Below are 23652 nucleotides of genomic sequence, written 5' to 3'. Positions count from 1 at the left end.
ACCTTATATGATTCACTTCATCCAAATTAGGTACAAAGCATTAAAGTGAGGACGATTTTCTTTTTATTTTACTCATATTTCTATATTGTCTTTGAAGATTCTGTCAACTTTAATTTTGCTTAAATGGTTTACTCTAATGTGAACAGCATACTTCAAAGGCTGCCTTTTTGGTTGTGGACAAAGATGTTGGACTGGACATTGATCATGAACCTATTGTGAGTCAACTTTTTGAACTTATTGCATACTTCTCCCAAATGCTTGTGAAGATATTCATTCATAATATATTAACAATTTAAAGTTGTGATTTGTAGGAAAGCGAAACACCTGAGTTATCTTTATTTGCACTTCTACAAGCATCTGCCAAAATTGATTGCAGTTCGTCGACTTGCTCTAGCAACACCCCTGCTAAGAGGGTTTCTGTCCCAATTTCTATAGATGATATTTTTAAAGATGAAGTCTTTACTCAAAAGTAATCTTCAACTAAGGTTAAGCACATCAAGAAGGAGTGATAATATAAGGTTGGGGTCGCTTATTACAAATTTTATATGTTTTTTTAACATCATTGTTGTAATATTGAATGCCATCCTCTAAGAGCTATGTGTCATTTTTGAGTTGACAAACAAACAACTTCATGTTTATGTCTAATTTTAGGTATTTCTTTTGATCATATAACTGTTGTAACTAATAAACAAACAACTTTTATGTTTTTGAATATTAATATATGTTGAATCTACATTTTAGCAATCAACAATTAGAGAAGGATTTGAAATTTTTTAACAACACAAATGCATGTAAAACGTCCACGTTAGACTCTATGATGTAGTGAGTATATTTCAAATGTTCATTAAACATTGTATAATTTAACAGTGAATGTTTGCATTTACCAATCATACTAGGTTCATATGGTTTTTAATGCATTGTCACTATTCTTATAGGATAATTGGTTGCTTCTAAATTACAACTATAATAAATTCGTGTTAATTTATAATATCTTTATATCTACCATAATGTATCATTACATAATAATTGCTTTGAAAATTTTCAAGTCTCAAATCATTATAATTGTTTGACCTGTCATAGCAGGGGTGCGAAGCTAGCGAAAATATACTCGAACGTATCGCACGCTCAAACATACAACAAAGTCGCCATCGAACTTTATTTATCCCCAAAGGGATGGGAAAACATCGATAAAACCCGGGGGAAAGAGATATGTTGGGTAAGGAAGTCGGTTATGCAAGGGGAAGGTATTAGCACCCCAAACATCCATGGTACTCCATGGGAACCGTTTTGATTGTTCTCGTTCGAATAGGTGTGATATCTAAAGATTACTCGCAAAAGAATGGAAAAAGGAAAGAAATAGATAAAATGCTCAGTGAGGATTTGGGCCCTCCTGCCTATGTATCCTCATAGTGCAATGAGGAATTCAGAGCTTCGTAGTTCAAGGAACTAGAGGCGGGAGGTGAAAAGGAGTGCGATGACAATATGGTTTGAACCAAAGGATAATGTTATTTGAACTCCAACAAGGGTGAAAAGATGAATCCAAGAGTAAGGTGGCTATTACCAGTACGCAAGCTAGTAGGACCGCCATTATAGGGTAAAGCCGAAAATACGAAGAAATATGTGTTTGGGTACAGTCCCAAACATCTCTTGGTTCACAAGGTGATACAAGAAGGAGTACAAAGAGGTAATGTATTTGGCTAAAAGATAACTGGTATATCACGTGAAGTGAAGGAAGGTAGGAGATGAGTGTATCACGGAGATAAACGGAATGAAGTGACTGAAGTCACAGAAATGAATATCTGATGACAAGTGACTGAAGAAGTATTGTTTGAAATTAAAAGGTGAAATTGTATTGAAATCCATAAAAGAAATGGGATTTGTACCATAGAGGGAAAAGGCTTTAACCGATACGTGGACTAGTAAGACCGCCACTATAGGGTGTTTATCCGAAAAAGAAGCAATTAAGTGTTTGAGGTTGTAGCCTAAACAACTCTAGGTAGAAATGCGGACTATTCGTTAGGCGTCCTAAGAGGGTATGTATGGAATTCCAAAGAGAGTGTATTTCGATGTCAAAGGAATAATATGTCAATGGGTGAATGATTTATGATTGAAGGTAGGTAATGGATCGTGGAATATATGAATGATGCCTAATGCAAAGGAGGAATAATTTGGAGTATGCTCGCCAAGGATTTGCATCCTCGTGCCTACGTATTCTCATCGTGCAATGAGAAAGTTAGAGCAATCGTAGTTCGGAACCACGATAATAGAAAGAGAGGCATACAATGATGAAGAGTATGACTTATACCAACAGAGTGGTATCAAAAGGTATTTGTCTAAGCGACAGGGGACTCACGAGACAAACCCAATTTCAGAGGTTAACTGCCATGAAACAAGGAGAGAGATATTTGTCTAAGCGATGGGGGACTCACAAGACAAACATCAATTCAAGGAATGATTGCAGTACTGTATAGTACAAGGAATAGTGTATCACTGGATGGGGAACAAACAGTTTGAGATCAAACAAGGATAGTATCTTGGATCCAAGAAGGAGATAGACTCTGAATCGAATAGCAAGGTAGGCATTTACCAATATGTGGGCTAGTAAGACCGCCACTATAGGGTAAAGCCAAAAAAGAAAGACTGAACTAAGTGTTTAGGCGTAGTCTCAAACAACTATCAATTGATGAGGTGGACTATCGTTAGATCGTCCTAAAAGGATAGAAAGGAGTCCAAGGAGAATTATGATTGATCTCAAAAAGATGGTATAGATTGAATGAATGGAGAATGAGTGATTGATAAATAGGGTAGCTCGTGAAGAAACTGGGTTCTCCTGCCTACGTATCCTTATAGTGCAATAAGGAAATCGGAGCTTTTGTAGTTCAGCCCACTAGGGCTGAAATCAAGAATGATTGGAGGCAAAAGAAAGATTGCATGATTGAATCGAAATGAATAGGATAGAGAATGGAATAGACTTGATAGTTATTCGATAAGAATCACACTAAAGTCTATGAGTAAAGGTGGATACGATAAGCAACGAGTCAAACGTCTCGCACCCAAAGATATCCAGAATGAGTGTAGGAAAGCTCCAGTCTCATTCCTTCTTTACTACTTAAGGCTCATGGTATGCAACTCTTGTCTTAACTTCCAAGTGGAGAGAGAAGAATCTTTGTTGTTGTTTCTTGTATTGATGAAGACCTTATCAATCTTTCAATTTGAATTGTACTAAAGTATATGAATAGAGGTGAATACGATAAGCACTGGGTCATTCGTCCCATACCCAAAGACACTTAAAATGGGGGTAGGAATCCTCCAGTCCCACTCCTTCTCTATTGTTTAAGGCTCGTGTCGTACAACTTGAATTATGATTGACAAGTTATTGATGTAGTCCTTTCTTTGCATTGTTTTATGAAAAAAGAGACTTGTCAATCGTATGATTAGAATTGTGCTAAAGTCTATGAATAGAGCTGAATACGATGAGTGTTGGGTCATTCGTCCCACACCCAAAGATATCCATAGTGGGGGTAGGAATTATCCAGTCTCACTCCTTCCATATTGCTTAAGGCTCATGTCACACACTTCTAACTTTGATTTGACAAGTTTTTTAAGATGCCACCTTTGAAGCACTTGTATAATTTACTGCTTGGTATGATTGAGGATGCCTTGATCGGGAATCTGACTTGAGGCTTCGAGCTCTATAGCTTAGAAGAAAAGTCTTATTAAGTGACCAAGGGTCTTTTGGTCACTCAACTTGGACTGTGGGATTATACAAGTTTAGAAGATTTTATTGACCAAAACTACTTTTGATCAATATAAATCATGGGTTTGATTTGATTGGAATAACTAGGTTAGAACCTAATCTAATGGTGGTAATTGTTAGGAACTATCCTAAGGGATCATGCATTGGTTAATCCAAGTTAATTAGAAATTCTATGTTAAAAATCCTAAGGGAGCATGTTAATGTTTAGTCAAAATCTTGATTAAAATTTCTATGTAACAATTCCTAAAGGAACATGTGATTATATGGCTAAAACATCAAAATAACCCCTAAAGGGTAAAATGGTCAATTTACAAAGACATCCAAATATTAACACCAATTGAATTCTAGTTAAAATCTAACTATAGTCTAAAATCGATTAAATCCTAAAGCTTGATTTTAACCTACTTGTGTAGAAATTAACTAAGTTCTAAAAAAACCAACTAAAATCTAATTATTCCTAATTAATTATAATTTTCTAAATCAAGCTAAACTATATTAAAAACTCAATTAAAATTATACAAAATTCAATTAATCCCTAAACTATTTTAATCTAATTACCTAATTAAAAAACAATTAAAAGGCAAAACAAGAATATTAAAAGGAATGTAAGAGAAAAATTGAAAATTGGGCTAAAAGGGGGTATTAAGCCAAAACTGGAGGTGTACTAAAGGAGCAGACGTATGGGCCTGATTCTACATGCCCATTGGAAATTGATTGGATTAGGGGGGTGCGAACAACAATAGCAATATTAAGTGCAGCACGAATGGGCCTCCAAGAATAACCCCAAGACCATTTCTCCATGGCTCAATAGAGAGGGTGTATGAACGAATTAGGGGTGTCTCTAACACTCTTGTTGGGCTCAAGTAGGGAAAGCCCAAGTCCAAGACCAAGCCAAGTCAAACCTTTTGAATTAACCAAACCTGTGCGCGCTACCTAGTCTCCCCTGGTTCACCGGAAACAGACTTCCTCCATATGCCACCGCGCAGGCTGCCATTCTGGGCGGCGACGACCACCTATAAACGAAACAGAGCTACCAAAAGACTTTCATGTTTGCACCCTAGCCAAATCTAAACCCGGTTTCGAGTAATTTAACCTCTAAGTCCCTAATCCAACTCAAATGATCCAAGAACCCTAACATGTAAAACTCAAATTAAACTCTAATCTCCCTAATCCAAAGCCTCAGGGGTGAGGGCTTTGAACCCTCTTATCGTGTCTCACATGTTGGTGATGAAGAAATGAGAAAATGTGAGGATTTCAGACGTACCTTATCGGCGAAGACGATTTGTCGACGACGAGCTTCCAGGTAAGTGGTTCCGAATCTTTCTCTTTTGCCTTGGCTTTCGAATTCTCCTCCTTCTTATTCTTGAAATTGAGAGTAAACGAGTGGAGATATGTGTGTTTTCTGTGCGGTCTAGCTTAAGCAAATTGAAGCTTCAATGTGAAGCTTCAATGGCTTATGGAAGAAGAGCTCTGAGTGAGGGAATGAGGAATTATGTAGAGTGAATTTGAGAGCTTGCAATGAGTTAAGTGTGATGAAGCCAAGGGTGCTGAAATGTTGATGGAGGTCTCAATTTATAGATGGTAGGTTTGGAAGTGATATGGTTCGGAATTAGTTATGATTAGGTTTGGAGTTTGTTATGATGAACTCATTGAGTTCAATCTATTAACTCACTGAGTCGACAGTTAGCTCTTTTTTCTTTTGGATTCCAATGTGGGATAAGTTAGTTAACCCAAGTTCATGAGTGGTAAATACAGGTGATATAATGAATTAGAGTTAGGTGATGTGGCTATTGTGGATCAAAGATGACCTGCTAAAATGGTAACTGTTTAACTGCACATTTGGTTAGTTGCTCTTAAGATGTATGTTTTATTTCGATTTGCTACAGGTTGTAGATAAATCCATTATAACTGGTCACTACAAGTGATTTAAGTGGAACTGGGCTTGAACAAAGAGTCGCGACCTGCTAAACAGGTTTCCCCTCTATTTTGGTTTATGTATATTATTTGTTAATGACAGGTTAAACTTGATAACTCAAGAGGAAGGCAGTGGAACTGGTTGATTGGTCAGGAGGAATAAGATTGTTGCATTCATGCTGCAGGTCAAGGTAGAACTGCATTGCTACTTGGGATGTTGATGCCTTGATGTAGGTTTCTTATCATGTGTATATTATTGGCTTGCATGCTTCATGATGTAGGGCAATAAGGGTTGAATGCAAGGCCATTGTAGCAAGGTAGTGGTGTCTTGAGTCTACTGATGTTTTGTTCAGTAGGTTTTACCTTGTGCATCATGGCTTCAACTTGATTCTGCAACATGGTTTCAACTGGGTTCAGCAGTATGATTTCAACTTGATTTTGCAACATGGTTCATGCTGATGCTTGCTTCAGGTTTGAATTGGGCTAGATCTCAAGGGGCTTGGACTTAAACCATGATGTATGGTCTAGTTTAACAGGTGTTCTGCATTATGTTCCTGACTTTTCATTGGCTCTCTCCTGTTTAATGTTGAGTTTGCTCATGATACTAGGACTGATGCATCCTTGGATACAGCCTGCTGTAACTAGATAATGATGATGGATTGCATAATCTGCCAAGTTATTTCATGTTTCCTTGGACTGAATACATTGACTAACCTGCACTAAGAACTTTTGGTTGCATGAATTGGTTTCAATTCCCATATACAAGATCAAGTTTTTATCAGCTAGTTCCATGCCCATTCACACTGATTTATGTATCCCATGGTTTGTGGTTAGTGTATTGTCTTTATGTTGTGATTGTCTTGGATCTTTGATGTCATCTATTTTTGGTTTTGGATGTTTGTACCTTGTTGTAGTCACATGCTTTAATATTGTTTGGTCCATTGTCACCAATTCCATATGGTTCTACAGTAGGGTATTCAGCTCAGGATTTAGGTTTTTCCTACAGCCAATGGTTTCAAGTATGTATGGTTTCATGACTTCACACCCTGTATTGCTTAGTGAAATGCCATTCTATTACTAAACATGCTACATATGTGTCTTGCCACGGTTTTGCATTTATGATGCAGTTTGCATGATGTGGCTGGCTGCAGTAGGTAGGTTTTGTTACAGGTGCAACCTGGTCTTGGCGGAGTGTGTTGTAGATGCAACTATGGTGCAATGGTATCTAGCAGATTTAGCTATATGTTTCCATTCATGTTTTGTGGTTCAGCAAGCACTTTGATTGATAGCATACCAGCAGGGTAATGTTCATGTGCACCATGATTCAATTAGCTTGTAACATGTTCATTTCCATTTCTATTTTTGGGTTTAATGCAACAATGACCATGATTAGCTTCATGTAGCATGACCCAAACTTATGCTTTACAGTTCTGACTTGGTAATGGCAATGCAGCTAGGTTCGTAGCATTGATCAATGCACCTAGAGGATGGTTGAACAAGGGCTTACAATATGATGACCAAGAATGGAGTTTGAAGCATTCATGACAAATGACAAAGGTTCAAAGGTCAAGGATCAAAATTTGACCTTAGGATTAGAATTAGGACTAGGACTTAGGGTTTTAGAATGAAAAGGGCTTGGGTTGACTTTGGTCAAAGTTGACAAAAAAGTCAATTGTTGACCAAAGTCAACATTTGGTCAACATGTAATTTTTGTTCTTTTTTTGGATGTAATGAGCATTGCAATGGACTATAAATGGTTATTTGAATGGAAATTGGTGTTTATGAATGAAATGAATTGAATTTGGCATTTGAATTGACAAGAACCTTGAATGTATTACCTTGTAAATGGATTATAATGGTTTGAAATTGGCTTTGACTTGATCTTGAATGGACATGATTGAAATGAACCAAGAATGTGACTTTGGGTGAATCATGAATGACTTGAATAAACCAATAACATGAATCAACTTGACTTGCATAGACAAGGATGAACATGAACCAAAGATCCATGAACCAAACACTAAGCATTGAAAATGTCATGAAATGGACTTGGATGGACTCCACCAGATGAAACCAAACAAACCAAGGGCTAGGCACTTGAAATGTACAAATGAAGTTCCATGGGATATAAGCAGAGGATGGAAATTCATAGGACCAAAGACTTGGGCTAGGACTAATGGCCTTAAGCACAAATGGATAGAACCAAACCAAAATCAACATGAATGAACCCAACACAAGGGTTTATGAGGGGCAATGACCAAGCAAGAGTGTCAAATACACAATGGGTGATGGATTGGGTGGAATTAGGGTTTGAAGACCGTCTAGATGAAAAGTCAAGTTATAAGATACCTTTAGACCAAATCCTCCTTGATTGGGATTATCTGAGGCATGCCAGGATCTTTAAATCAACCAAGATGCTTCACAAATAAATCCAGAACTTCATAACCATATCCTCAAGCATTAGGGTTAGCAAGCCTTGAGGATTGCCTGAATATTCCCCTGTTAAACCCATACCTCTATCATCAAGAAATTAGGTTTTGAAGGTCCTTGAGCTTTGGTGCAGATCCAAGCCACACCTTTCAATTTAACACACAAGCAAACCCTAGCTCCACAAGCCAAGAATTTGGAATTTATGGTGATCCCTTAATGGAATGGATGATGCTTATGCATGAGTCATTAATGTATGCAACGGATCCCCAAGTCAAATGGTTGGATGGAGATATGCAAAAAAAATGGAGGGCAAATTTTTGGGTACAACAGCTGCCCCTATTTAATCTTCTTGAACCTCAATACAAGAATTACGACATCTTTTCAGGTATTCGAGGTGGAAGAGGATTAAATACCGATGTATCCAAAATTTTGCTTGAACGGGTGGCCACATTGTTGACACAGGTTTTTGATATTTATGAGGAGTATCATGGCAGAAAGTATGAAGTGCATGATGTATGATTTAACTTCATGATGCGTGCATGGTTGTTTTGGTTAAACATGTGTCATTTGTGGGGGATATGGTATTTTATTATGATGCAAACTCCGACTCGTCATCAAAGATTGGAAGGTGGAGGTTGTGAGGGATCCAAGTGTCAACGTGCTGTCAAGAAACCATCTACCTGCTGGAGAATACCGGGACACCGAAACCAACAGGGCAGCCAAATGGATGTCACAGGTGTTCAAGAAAAACACTTTCGGGTTACTAGTCATTTTTCAAGTTTTATCAGGATTTTACAGTAATGCATAATGTTTCCCTTTAGTTAGTTTTTATTATTCTCCGAAATTTTAAGGCATTATGTGAATAAGAGAAATCAATTATTTTGCATATAAAACATAGAAGAAGAAAAATATTTGATGGAATGAACTGAATTTTATTGATATGAAACTGTACATATGGCGTGTACAAAGATGCAGACACCCTTGATGAGGATATTGCAAAAATTGAAAAATAAATGAAATGGCAATGAGAAATATTTTGTATATATTTTTTTCCATTGATTACAACAATGGCCTTAATCTACTGCAGAATCTGAATCCCGAGACCTTGCTTTGACTGATGATGATTGGATTGATCTTTGACCATCTAAAATCTAGCTCGTAGCGTAATGGGCTCGAAGATCATAGTCAATGCCTTTACCCCTAACTTTTGCCTGGACATTTTTCGTTCTTTTCGTCCACCGGGATGCTCCTTTTTGCCTAAGTTTCCCTTTTGGGTTTTCCACTTAGCGAGTTTTTACATTTGTTCCCTAACTTTTGCATGGACAATTCATTTGTTGGTCCATCGTGATAACCATTTTTGCCTAGATTGATCTTGTGAAGATTAATCTAGTAGGCTTTTGTCATTTCTTTTTAGGCATAATATTTTTTGACTATGTCTATATTCACTAGCGATGGCAAGTCTTCCCTATCCATTATTGTAAGGATTAGAGACCCACCCGAGAAGGCCTTCTTGATGATGAAATGCCCATCATAGTTGGTAGTCCATTTGCCTTGCGGGTTTGAGTGAATGACAGAATACCTTTTGAGCACGAGTTCCCCTATGTGGTACTCATGAGGAAGAACTTTCTTATCAAAAGCTCGTTTGAGGCGTGTTTGGTACAATTGACCATGACAAATGACCGTTAAATGCTTTTCTTCTATCAGATTCAGTTGGTCATACCGTGATTTAACCCATTCAGCTTCATCGAGGTCAGCCTTCATGATGCCTCTGAGTGAAGGGATCTCAACTTCAATTGGTAGGACGACCTTCATCCCATATACCAACGAGTATGGAGTTGCCATAGTGGATGTGTGAACCGAGGTTCTGTAACCGTGTAGAGCAAAGGGAAACATCTCATGCCAGTCCTTGTAGGTTTTGACAATTTTCTGGACGATTCTTTTGATATTCTTATTAGCTGCTTCTACGGTGCCGTTCATCTTGGGCCGGTATGGTGAAAAGTTATAGTGCTCGATCTTAGATTCTTCACACAACTCCTTCATCATGTTGTTGTTGAGATTACTGGCATTGTCAATGATGATTTTGCTAGGTATCATATAGAGGCAAATTATCTATTTCTTAAGGAACCGGGTAACCACTTGTCGAGTGGTGTTAGCATACGAAGCAACTTAGATTCATTCCGTGAAGTAGTCGATGGCGACTAGGATGAATCGATGACTGTTGGAAGCTTTAGGATCTATCATCCCAATCATATCAATACCCCATATAGAAAAAGGCCATGGAGAGGTAAAAACATTTAATGGAGTCGGCGACACAAAGATCTTGTCACCATATATCTGACATTTGTGACATCTTTTAACAAAGTTGTAACAGTTAATCTCCATTGTCGTCCAGTAATATCCAGCCCGAAGAATCTTCTTAGCCATAGTAAGACCTTTTGCATGTACACCATCGCAGCCTTCATGTATGGATTTTATGATCGTACTAGCTTCGTATCTATCCACACATTTGAGCAGTACATAATCATAATTTCGCTTGTATAACACATCACCGTTTAGGAAGAATTTGGAATAGAGTCTTTCTAGAGCCTTCTTATCAGTAATAAATATACCCTCGGGATATTGTCGTTTCTCCATAAATGTCTTTATGTCGTAGAACCAGGGCTTATCATCAGGATCGACCTCGATTGCTAAACAATGCGCTGGTTCATCTAAGTGGTCAATATGGATAGCCGGTACTTCATTCTTCCATTTGACTTTGAACATAGATGCCAACGTGGCTAGAGCATCCGCTAACTGATTTTCTTCCATAGGAATATGATGAAAAGAGATTTCATCAAAGTAGGGTACCCGCTTTTTGATATGCTCCTTGTAAGGTATCAACTTACTATCCCGAGTCTCCCAATCACCTTTTACTTGACTTATTACCAGAGCTGAATCATTGTATACCTCAAGAATCTTGATTCTGAAGTCGATGGCTGCCTCTAAACCGTATATACATGCTTTATATTCTTCCATATTATTGGTACAGTCAAAACATAATCTAACGGTAAATGGAAGGTGGAAACCGGTTAGAGAAGTGATGACAACACCTATGTCATGGCCTCGACCATTGGAAGCAGCGTCGAACACGAGCGTCCATCGTGATCCTGGTTCAGGGCTTATCTCGAAGCCTGACATAGTGAAGTCTCTGATAAACATAATGTCTTCGTTTGGAAAGTCAAACCTCAACGGCTGATAACCTTTGACAGGCAGGTGAGCAAGGTAGTCAGATAGAACACTCATTTTTAGTGCTTTCTGGGTCACATACTGAATATCATACTCGGTCAACAACATTTGCCACCGGGAAATTCTACCAGTAACAACAGGCTTTTCGAAGATATACTTTATCGGATCCATTTTGGATATCAATAAAGTGGTATGGTAAATCATATATTGTCTCAGGCGTCGAGCAACCCAAGTTAAAGCACAACAAGTTTTCTCTAAAAGTGAGTATTTGGTCCCACATTTAGTGAATTTCTTGCTAACATAGTAAATAGCATTTTCCTTCTTGTTTGTGTCGTCATGTTGGCCCAAAATGCAACCCATAGATTCATCGAGTACTGTGAGGTACATAATGAGAGGCCTACCAGGAACCGGCGGTATCCGGATTGGTGGTTCTTCCAAGTACTTTTTTATTTTGTCGAATGTCGCTTGGCAGTCTTCACTTCACACAATCGATTGATTCTTTCTCAATAGTTTGAATATCGGTTTGCAGGTAGTCGTTAAGTGTGATATGAATCTGGAGATGTAATTGAGTCAGCCAAGGAAACCTCAAACCTCTTTTTCTCTTTGAGAATATGGCATTTCTTGGATGGCGCGAACTTTGTCGGGATCAACCTCAATGCCTTTCTGACTGACTATGAAACCCAAGAGTTTACCGGATAGGACCCCAAAAGTGAACTTAGCTGGATTCAGGCGCAATTTAAACTTCCGGAGTCTGACAAACAATTTCCTCAGGTTCACCAAGTGATCTTTCTCAGTTCTGGATTTGGCAATCATGTCGTCCACGTAAACCTCAATCTCTTCATGAATCATGTCGTGAAAGAGGGTTACCATGGCGAGCTGATATGTTTCCCTGCATTCTTTAGGCCGAATGGCATTACTTTGTAGCAGTAAGTTCCTAAGGTGTGATGAAAGTTGTCTTCTCCATATCTTCTAGCGACATATTTATCTGATTATACCCGGAGAACCCATCCATGAAAGAAAAGACGGAAAACTGAGTTGTATTATCAACCAAAACATCAACATGAGGCAACAGGAAGTCATCATTCGGACTTACTCTATTGAGGTCTCGGTAATCTACACACATTCTGGCTTTACCATCTTTCTTCGGAACTGGGGCGATGTTAGCAACCCACTATGGATACTCAGAAATGGCCAAAAAGCCAACGTCAAACTGTTTCTTAACCTCTTCCTTGATCTTGAGTGCCATGTCGGGTCTAGTCCTTCTGAGCTTTTGCTTGATGGGAGGACATTCAGGCTTGAGTGGCAAGTGATATTCAACGATGCTGTGTCTAACCCTGGCATATCTTGATATGACCAAGCGAAGACGTCAACATACTCGTGTAATAACTCTACCAACTCGGAGTGTACATACTTGACAAGAGATGCCCCAACCTTCACTTATTTTTTTATCAGTTTCAAAACCTAAATTAATGACATCTGTTGGTTTTATGTATGGCTGGATCTCTTTTTCTTCGTGCTCAAGGAGTCGTGCTAGTTCAGCTGGTAATTCACAATCTTCCTCACTGTCATCTTCAGCTTGGTTGATTGGAAATCCAGATTTACAACTGATTTTTGCCACGTTGTAATCAATAGTTTTGTTTTCTCTGCATATGATGAGCTTATTTTAGTATGCTTTTTAAGAAAGTGGAAAAAAGAAAAAAGAAATCTTTTGCCATTTTGTTATTTTAGTGAAAAAGTGAAAATAACTGAAAGAAAAGGGAACACAAGTTTTGCATGCAAAAAGTACTTTTTATTTATTCACATAATACTTTTAAACATGGAGGCCCTTACAAGTTATCCTCTCGTCTCGGGCGGAGACGAGGGATTGAGAAAACAAAATGCATTACGTTTTTTCCGAGTGTACTATAGGAATCACGATAGTCGTCCAGTTGGGAAGCTTGAACCCTAGAGGATATCTACGTATGAGGCTAGGCGTCTCTGGTTTGCTGCCACTAGATTCTCCAATGATTACCACAGTATAATCATTTTGAAAGTCGGCGCTGCTGAATTTGACCGGGTTGAACTGCTTCTTCTTTGGGCTTGCCTTGCGTGTTGTTGGGTGATAACCGATACCACGTCAACAACTCTACCTCAATCGGGAAGCGGACCTTTCTCTAATATCTGCTTGGCACTTCTGATTGAAGATAGGACGGTAGCAGATGATTGGTCATGATTGACGGTAGCGGAACTGACTTCTTCAAATTCTAAACAGTGGAGCGGAATCTCAACAATCCCTTCATTTGTCTCAACATATATGAATGACGAGAGTTTGCTAACTAGTAGATCTTCTTCACCATACGCAATTACCAGTTTATCGTCAATCAAGAACTTCAGCTTTTGGTGCAAAGTAGAGGTGACTGCCCCAGCGGCATGAATCCACGGTCTGCCCAACAAACAACTGTAATCTGGGATGATATCCATGACTTGGAAGGTAATGCTGAACTAGGGAGGTCCAACACAGATAGGCAGATCGACTTCCCCAATAACCTATCTTCGAGAACCATCAAAAGCTCGGACAATCAGTGCACTGGTCCTCATCTCGGGCCTTTTAAATTGTAATTGACTTAATGTAGATTTTGGCAATACATTAAGCGAAGAACTAGTGTCAACGAGGACTTGAGATAGAAGAGAGTATGTGCACATGACCGAAATGTGTAGCACTTTATTATGGGTATTCCCCTCAGGAGGTAGTTCTGCTTCATTAAACCCTAAATACCTATTGGCAATGTAATTAGCAACCATGTCGTCAAACTAATTGACTGTGATATCTTGCATCACGTGAGCGACATTTAGAACTTTCAGCAATGCTTTGCGATGAGCCTCAGAACTCAATAGCAAAGACAAAATGGATATTTTTGAGGGGTCTGGTTCAACTGGTCAATGATTTTGAAGTCACTCTTCTTGATCAGTTTGAGGAATTCTTGGTTTCCTAAAAAATGATTCTCTTTTTGTGATCTTCAACCTGCTCATTCTCAACCGTCAGCCCTTTACCTTTAGACACTTCTGATTCTGCAGCTCTATTGTCAATAACATTCGTCGGCACCGGAACCATTATCATGTTCAGAGTGGCAGGTACAGTTGCCTTTGCTTGTGGAGTAGGAGTAGGAATGACCCTCTCCTTAGGCGGGATAACCGTGGGTGATTGAGACACCCTACGAGTGTCTTTTAGAGTGAATACACGGCCACTACGAGTCATGCCTCCCGCTCCAGCGATGTTGACGATTTCAGTGTCAGGAATACAAATTTCTTTTCCTCCCAAATACGTTGTTGTCTCATAATTATAGGGTATTGTCTTGGTATTCTGATACGGTAATAGACTAGGAACACGGAAATGAATTAGCTGAATCCTCTTGGAAGGGAATTTGACCTTCTTCTTTCGGTACACAATGGTTATCGGTTCTATTACCGCAACTTCCTCTACTTCCTTGGACCTGGAGAACTGTATTAAGTCTTGATCCATCAGCTTTTGTACACAACCCTTTAGCCTATCACAATTGTCTGGATCATACTCACATATTGTGTAATCATCATGTATACCTGCTAGAAACCCAAACTGCTTAAGTCTCTTCAATACAACTGACAACAGAGTCTTTACATCGTCGGCTCTCAGTACGGATTCAGTTGTTTCCTCTTCGACTATAGCGTTGACTGCTGAACCACCATGATTTGTGAAGGGATTAGTCTTCACATTGGGCTTTTCCTCGGAGAAGGTCAAGATCTCATAGTTGATCAAATCTTGGATCTTGTATTTGAGGGCCCAACAGTTCTCTATAGAGTTCCCTATAAACCCGACGTGATAAGCGCATGAAGCGTTAGGATTATGCTTATGGCGGAACGGAGGAGAGGCTGCAAGTATCTCTTTTGGCATGATAGCCCCTACGTGGATCAAATACGGCACCAATTTTGCATATGGTACCGAAATCTTGTTAATCTGGAGATGATTACCAAAATTGTTCCTATTGTTCTGACCTCAACCTTGTCCTTTGTTGTCATGATTGTACTGCTGGTTCTGATTTCTCCGAGCGGGTGCTGATTGTTGATTACTTTTCTGCGGCTGATATTGACATGGTGGTTGCTGATATTGAGTTGCAGCGACATACGAATACAGATAGTATGGCATAGTGTCGCATCCGCGAAAAACAACCGGCGGGCTAAAACAAAAACAACACAGAGCCGCCACCGTGCGTTATTTATCCCAAAAGAGGGAAAGGAAACGCTCGAAGTAAACCTGGAAAAGACATGGTCTCGTGACCAAAGAGAATGGGATCGGGAGTCGGTTATGCGAAGGGAAGGTATTAGCACCCCTACGCATCCGTCGTACTCGACGGGATCCGCGCTCAAAAAGATAGGAAAAGGTTGCTACAACTGCTCACAAACAAATGCACACACACACTAGAAACAACACAGGTGGGGGAAGAGAGGAACGCACTCGCCAGGATATCGCATCCTATGCCTACGTATCTCATCTGGAATGAGAATCAGAGCTACCGTAGTTCGGCTCACGCACGCCGAAACAAAACACACGCACAGACGCTGAGACGTCAAAACAAACTCACAACAGGCAAACATGGAATCCGAATGCCAATCGCTGGACTTATATCAGATTCCGAACCAACAAACACAAACACAGGAAACCGACTGCCAATCGCTGGGCTTACGTCGGACTCCACACAGACAAACACAAATAGGATACGGACTGCCAATCGCTGGGCTTACATCCATATCCTAACACACAAGAAGGAAACAAACAACAAGTTACTAAGGAGTCTGGCACTCGAGCCTAGCAACTGTCAAGCAAACACACACAAAAAAGGAAAAGGGTGAACACACAGACTAACAGGGAGTCGGGAACTCGAGCCTGATAGTTGGCAAGCACAACACACTTAAAAAGAGAAAAGGGTGCCCGGAGAGGTCTCGTACGACCTCCTGCCTACGTACCTCATCTGGTATGAGGATCAGGGCAACGTAGTTCCCCTGAACAGGGGAGAAACTATCTCCTAACCAGATACAAAGGGGGGACACAAACTATTAGGGAGACTATGACTCGAGCCTAGAAGTTATCATGCATCATGACCCTATGTTAAGGTTACTATCTAACTTGCACAGGCAGCAAACTATCCTAAACAGGCAAAGCAAAGCATACAAGCATAATCAAAACAAAGCAAACATACACAATTAGCACACACTATATACAGACAAAGTGGGCTCACACAAAGGGTTAGGCTGCAAAAGCAAGCCAACTGTATCAGGTGATGTTAGCTCTTAATCCTAACATTGAGAGTTAGGGTGAAGCAGATGAAATAGGAAGTGAGGGGTGTGCCTCACAGCTCTTATCCCCGGCCAGGGAGAGCTTTAGACAAAAGAAGTGTCGGTTCAGAAAGTGGGAACCCTTCTACACTTATGACACTGACTCAACTGTACAACTGTACAATGATCTTGGGTTAATGTCCACAATGCATCAACACCAGTTGTGTGAGCAAAGGGATGACTCAACAAGAATAGCAGGAGATGGATTGCACATCTCTTGTATCTGCCAATTGCCTTATCAGAGGTCTTTTCCTGCTTGGGGACAAAAATAAACAAGCACAAGCATTGCCTCTTAAGGAGGACTTCAGACAGATGCCTGGCCAAGTAACAGGCCAGGTCTTCCAGACTACATGGAGTTAGTGAGTTCTACCTCAATTGGTTAAGCAACCAAGCAACAACAAAAGCAAGTTCACAATGAACTATAGCAACTAATGTACCTGAAAACAATCTAGCTCAGTTAGTATACAGCTCAAACAGTCAAACAGACAAGCTAATGGTCAACAGTTAACTGTACATAAACAGACAAACAAACAAAGCAATGCACAAAGGTGCAATCCACAATGCCTAAGTACAAGTCTCAAAGCCTACAAAACAAACTCAAGGTTAGTCATAAACAAGCAATAAACCAACTCCAATTGAGTGCACATCATCAAGCATAAGCAATTGTGCTCTTTGACCTGAAACAAAGCTCAAACATTAAGCACTAACCACTAGGACAAGGCCTAGGGTCAAAATGGGAGCAATAAACCAAAACAGAACATGAAAATTATCAAAAATCAAGTTCAATCAAATAAGAAACAAATCCAAGTGGTCCCATATTCATATCATCAACCAATTTTATTTCATAAAGCATAGAAGGCATAGCATGCATATTCAAAGCTCATAGAACCAAACAGAAAGATTCAATTCAAACCAACTCAAAAATATTTCAATAAATCTCCAGAAAAATCATGGCTAAATAGAATTCATCAAAGGATCATCACACCAAATTTCAAGCCATTTGGACGATTGGAAGCAAGTCAAATAAAATCCATAAGTCAAGGTATGCATATACAAGCTCATACAAGGCACCAAATCATACATCAACTTCAAGCAAGAATAAAACAGAATTGGAATAAGATAAATGAACCAAATCAAAGCCATGACAAACTTCAAGGTGTCTAGAATCACTCCACAAAATTTCAAGTCCGTCCAATACATATCAAGAATTTCACAAATCAAATAAGATCATGACTCACAAAAGATCCACAATTGACCCATCAGAAGAGAAAATCTCAAACAAATCAAAGATGCATCCAAAAATTCCACAAAAATTCACAAGTGAACCTAACATCCAGATGTATCATCATGCAAAAAGTCTCATTAATTCAAGTTCATATAGCATGGTAATGAAAATCCACAAATTGGACAAGAAATGGTGTGACACACATTGTCACACCTAGATTGATCAGCTCATATCTCACAAACCAGGAATGCATAAATCACAAACTCTATACCAAAAAATCCCTAAAGTTGTCTAGATTACACATGTAAAATTTCAGCTTCATTGAATTAAGAATCATCATTTCATGATCAAAATAGCAAGCAAGGTGCAACAAAACACATGTATGAACATTCCCTAGCCAAAATAAAAATCCACACGTGCAAATTTTTTGTAAAAATCACCATAAAATAGTAGAGATCACAAGGAACACAATGGAAAAAACCTCATGTTAATTGGACAAATATTCAAGAAGTTATGAATTTTCTAATGTGGAGAAAATTAAAAAATCATGTGGAATGGCATATGAACATGTGAAGCTTAATGAAGATAAAATGCCAAGCCAAACATGTGAATTGCACTCGCCAAGGATCGAAGGGAGGGAGGATTCAAATCCAGCGCGCGCTCACTAATGTACCTGGACACGTGGTCCAGTACATGGCGCCATAACATCATAAACCATGCAAACAGCGAAAAAAAGGATCAAAGTGCATCTGGAAACGAAAATTCACATGTTCTTCGCGCGTTCATCCTAAACCCTAGCTCAAGAACACTTTGTCACCAAAATTAACAAACCGCACATCATTAGAACCGTCTTTCAGTGTACATCAACAATTTAACATCATCTTAACCTAATTCAACCTAAATCAAGAGATTCGATGAAAAACATTTGTGCACATGAATCTTCTAATCCACATAACTTCCTTGTTTCTCAACCAAATTCAATGAAACAAAGCGCAGAATTACCTCCTAAGAAAGATCTACAAGAAGCATGCATTAATTTTATGAATTGTGTTGCTCGAAAACTAACCTTCAAGAATTTGCAGAAGTGAAATAGGTTGTTTCAAGGCTTGGCAATGCAAAACAGAAGTCCTTTGATGCTTGTATGAGTGAATGAAGCAAGGCTTTGATGCTAATTGTGCACGATCTTGTTCAATTCCACATTTGCCATTGATGAAGCTCACTTTGACAGTTCCAAATTCAGCTTGAAAACCTTGTGATCTTGCTTCCAACAGCCTCAATAATGCACATGGATGAAGGATTGATGAAGATCCTCGCAAGGTTTGTGAAGAAAATTGCAGAAAAAGTGAGAGAGAAAAGATGAAAAGTTTTGGATCTAGATCTCAATTTCCAAATTCTGTTATGCTTAGCAATGAAACAGTTATGATTTAGCTTTTATATGTGATGTTAAACATGTTGCTAATCATGATCAGTGTAAATGTTAAAGATTAAGTGATGTCAAGTTTTGTGCATATTAGCAAATTGGCCAATTCACCCTTCACATGTGATTCAATGTAACAGTGCAGATTTTCTGTCTTGGATCACTTGGAAATGTTGTTTAGAGGCCAAGGCAAGTGAAATTAAGTGAATGCCATGCTTATTTTTCAAATCCACCTTTTTCCCTCCAATTTTCAAAATAGGTTCAAGTGAAAAATGCACCTTTTTTGTGATAAGTTTTAATGAAATGTGATGCATGATTATGATAGTGCACATCAAGAGTGAATTGCTCCAAAAAGAATCACATGATTTGGCCATTTGGTGCAAAAGTTATGCCTTGTTGAAATTCAACTTTTCTTGACCAAGATTGACCCATAACTTGCCAACCACACATGAGAAATTCATGTTCTTGGACTTTTTGGAAAGGTGAGATCAAGATCTACAACTTTCATATTGGACAAATTTTCATTTGAAGCATTTTTGGACATGTAATTTCAAGGAGAAAACCTTTCCATTTTTGGCAATTTTGAATTACAAGTCACTTTCTATTTTTGGAAAGTTTTCACCTGACTTTATTTTCTTCAATGTTGATGTTTGAAATGTCAAATGAAACTTGTTTGGACATGAATGAAGTGTCTCTAACCCTCTCCCACCTCCAAATCCAACAGTTGACCTTTTGGTTGACTTTTGTTGACTGATAGATGAATTGGCTACGCACTGATGATCTTGAGCCTCAATCTCCTGATGAAATGGCTCAAATATGAAACCCTAGCTTCCATAAGCTCCATGAAACCATGAAATGATCCCTCATCTCAACGAAGACCTCATCTCTTTGACAAGCCCTGATTGGCACAATGCAGATGATTAGGGTTGACCAGAGGTCAAAACCCTAATCCCAAGGCATCTGATCAAGCATAATGAACCTCTTGGTGATGATAAGACCACGATGATGATGATGTACCATTTCAACCAAAATGATGATCAATCTCCTTGAAGAATCAAGAAACCCTAATTTGAACACAAACCCTCAGATGATCAGTGATCAATCCAATGAAACCCTAGGGCTTGAATCCTTTAACCTCTTCATCTTCTGATAAAGACCTAGGAGGATGACTTGCTCATTGTAGCCACATGATATGCAAATATGCAATGCCTAATGACCTAAAAATGAAATGCAATATGCTAAGCTAGTCCCAAGAGAGGAGGGCAAATTTTGAGGTGTTACAGCTGCCCCTATTCAATCCACTGTGAACCTGTCGATATGAATAGCCTCAGCTTTCAGATGATCAGGATGAAGAGTGATTGAATACCAAGAACAGACGAACAATTTGCGCTCTGATGGGAAAATAATTAACAATGCTTGTCAGAATCGGCGAAGAAACAACCTTGAAATAAGAATCCGTCTGGTACGAAGCAAGTCGGCCTGATTACCGAACTAGAATGTCGACCTGGATACCAAAATAAATGGTAACACAGGGATACCCATGGCCTGAACACCACACCCGCTGGGGATTATTTTTTTTTTTACTTTTTCTTGAACCCCAAATAAACATTTTCTTGCGTATGATCCCAGATCACCGCGGTTAAACCCCGACGTCTTGTTTGCCAAATAATGAACCTCATTCTCCATTTGAACCCCAGTTGCCTGACGATAACTTGTGATCGCCATTGTGAACTCCCACTCTTCAGAAAACACCCCGTGTCTCCCTTTCTCCATTTGGACCCCGCTCTCCAGTTTCTTGTGATAATTCCGCTGGCAGCGCCGGAAGTAACACCAATCACCACTCCGATGGCAACATATCAGAGGGTATTCGACCAGGCATTTACCAATGACTGGGCAGTAACTCGACATTTACTGGACATCGAACAATGATGTTTACTGACACCAAAGAAAACTCGACCAGACATTAACCAATGACTGGGAGGGAACGCGACGTTTACTGGACATCGAACAATGATGTTTACTGACACCAAAGAAAACTCGACCAGACATTAACCAATGACTAGGAGAGAACTCGACGTTTACTGGACATCGAACAATGATGTTTACTTGACACCAAAGAAAACTCGACCAGACATTAACCAATGACTGGGAGGGAACGCGACGTTTACTGGACATCGAACAATGATGTTTACTGACACCAAAGAAAACTCGACCAGACATTAACCAATGACTAGGAGAGAACTCGACGTTTACTGGACATCGAACAATGATGTTTACTGACACCAAAGAAAACTCGACCAGACATTAACCAATGACTAGGAGAGAACTCGACGTTTACTAGACATCGAACAATGATGTTTACTTGACACCAAAGAAAACTCGACCAGACACTAACCAATGACTAGGAGGAAACTCGACGTTTACTGGACATCGAACAATGATGTTTACTGACACCAAAGAAAACTCGACCAGACATTAACCAATGACTAGGAGAGAACTCGACGTTTACTGGACATCGAACAATGATGTTTACTGACACCAAAGAAAACTCGACCAGACACTAACCAATGACTAGGAGGAAACTCGATGTTTACTGGACATCGAACAATGATGTTTACTGACACCAAAGAAAACTCGACCAGACATATACTGATGACTGGGAGGGAACTCGACGTTTACTGGACATCGAACAATGATGTTTACTTGACACCAAAGAAAACACTCGACCAGACATTTACCAATGACTGGGCAGTAACTCGACGTTTACTGGACATCGAACAATGATGTTTACTTGACACCAAAGAAAACTCGACCAGACATATACTGATGACTGGGAGAGAACTCGACGTTTACTGGAAATCGAACAATGATGTTTACTGACACCAAAGAAAACAGACATTACGGGGATCAACACGACACTTACTGGTATCACAAGGATGACATCCACATATGTCAAAACCAGGCAGACGCTTGTCGGGGACTAACTGGGAAATACCGTTGCTCCAAAATCACGATGCTGAACTCCTCAGAGTGACACCTTCACCATCCGGCGAAACCAAATCTCAAACGGCAACCACGGCTCGAGTCGCGCTGGTCGCGTAACATTCTCCGATCTTCATTTCCATCTCTGTCCGACGGAAAAGTTTCCTCCAGTATCGCACTACCGGGGAACATTGCTGATCTGACGTCATGATGCCAAACTCCTCAGAGTAACATCTTCACCTTTGGGCAAAACCACCTCTCAAACAATAACCACAGCTTGAGACTAGCTTATGCTTGCAATAATGATGTTGATCTTCCAACCAGTGAAACCACCTCTCAGACGGTAACCACGGCTTGAGTAGCACCTTCACCCACTGGCGAAACCAAATCTCAAACGGTAACCTCAGCTTGAGACTAGCTGATGCTTGCAATGATGATGCATGGTGATTTTTAGCGCAATGCTCCATAATTATGGAAATGCTACGCAATTTATTATTTTTTTTCCTTTTTTTTATGCAATATGCTATGCTTATCTACATGATGCATGCATAAAAAAGTATCCCCCTCAAGGGACTCTTCTAGGGAGCTCGAGACACTCTGCTGAGGAACTCGCCAACACTCCGATTTCCAACCTGATGGGGAATAGTGTTGCTGCTGGGAAAAAGCAACCCTTGCTGGGGATAAACCTCCTCTGCACCCGATCCGCTTGGGGGACTTCACTGGGGAAGTAACCACCAATGCACTCTGTGGGGAAAACAACGGTTTCGGACTTGCTGGAGGTACAACAATCCCGACTCTGCTAGGGAAAACCTCCACCCACAGATACCTCCGCCGGGAAATAGCAACCTTCAGGCCTGGCGACTGGGGAAGCATTAATCTAAAACCTGTTGGGGATAACCATCCTGACCCTGCTAGGGAAGCCATAGTCCTTGGATCTGCTAGGGAATTTAGTCCTTCCGACCCTGCTCGGGGAGATGAGGAAAGTCTGGTACTGAACACCCGACGACTCGTCGAACCATGGCATTCATCATCCAAATCCATTGTCAGCTTTCCAATTTTGAGAACTCCCAAACGCGTCTGGACTTTTCTGATTCATCACCTTGTATTCCCGACCGCTCCGTGCTCGACGGAGAACGCACTCCTGGGATTTATACAGACTTTTCAATCTTCCGACTTTGAAGAGTCTTCTTGATTAATATCCAGGATCGTCGTACGTCCTTCGTCGCCCTTTTCACCATGCTTCTATTCACTCGTCCCTGATCGGACTCCACGAGGATTGTTTCGTCAAAAGCTTCCACATCACAACCTGCAAGTGAGTGAAAATATCTAACAGCACCTGTAAAAGAGATCGTTAGA

At 39.8% G+C, this 23652-nt stretch overlaps 1 protein-coding gene across 1 annotated transcript; it reads right to left on the bottom strand.

The window, feature by feature from the left end:
- Positions 1-10273: 10273 nt before the first annotated feature.
- On the bottom strand, positions 10274-11383 carry LOC127079383 (uncharacterized). Its single transcript, XM_051019764.1, has one exon. It carries the CDS (start codon positions 11381-11383, stop codon positions 10274-10276), a length of 1110 nt encoding a protein of 369 aa, XP_050875721.1.
- Positions 11384-23652: the final 12269 nt, after the last annotated feature.

This window comes from Lathyrus oleraceus, chromosome 5, assembly GCF_024323335.1.
Source record: "Lathyrus oleraceus cultivar Zhongwan6 chromosome 5, CAAS_Psat_ZW6_1.0, whole genome shotgun sequence".
In the NCBI taxonomy this organism is placed as follows: domain Eukaryota; kingdom Viridiplantae; phylum Streptophyta; class Magnoliopsida; order Fabales; family Fabaceae; genus Lathyrus; species Lathyrus oleraceus.
Note: the sequence above shows the minus strand (reverse complement) of the source record. Positions and strands in the feature narration are given on the sequence as shown.

Excerpts from the sequence above, each read along its gene's own strand:
- LOC127079383 (XM_051019764.1), bottom strand. The coding sequence starts at position 11,383 with ATGAGTGTTCTATCTGACTACCTTGCTCACCTGCCTGTCAAAGGTTAT.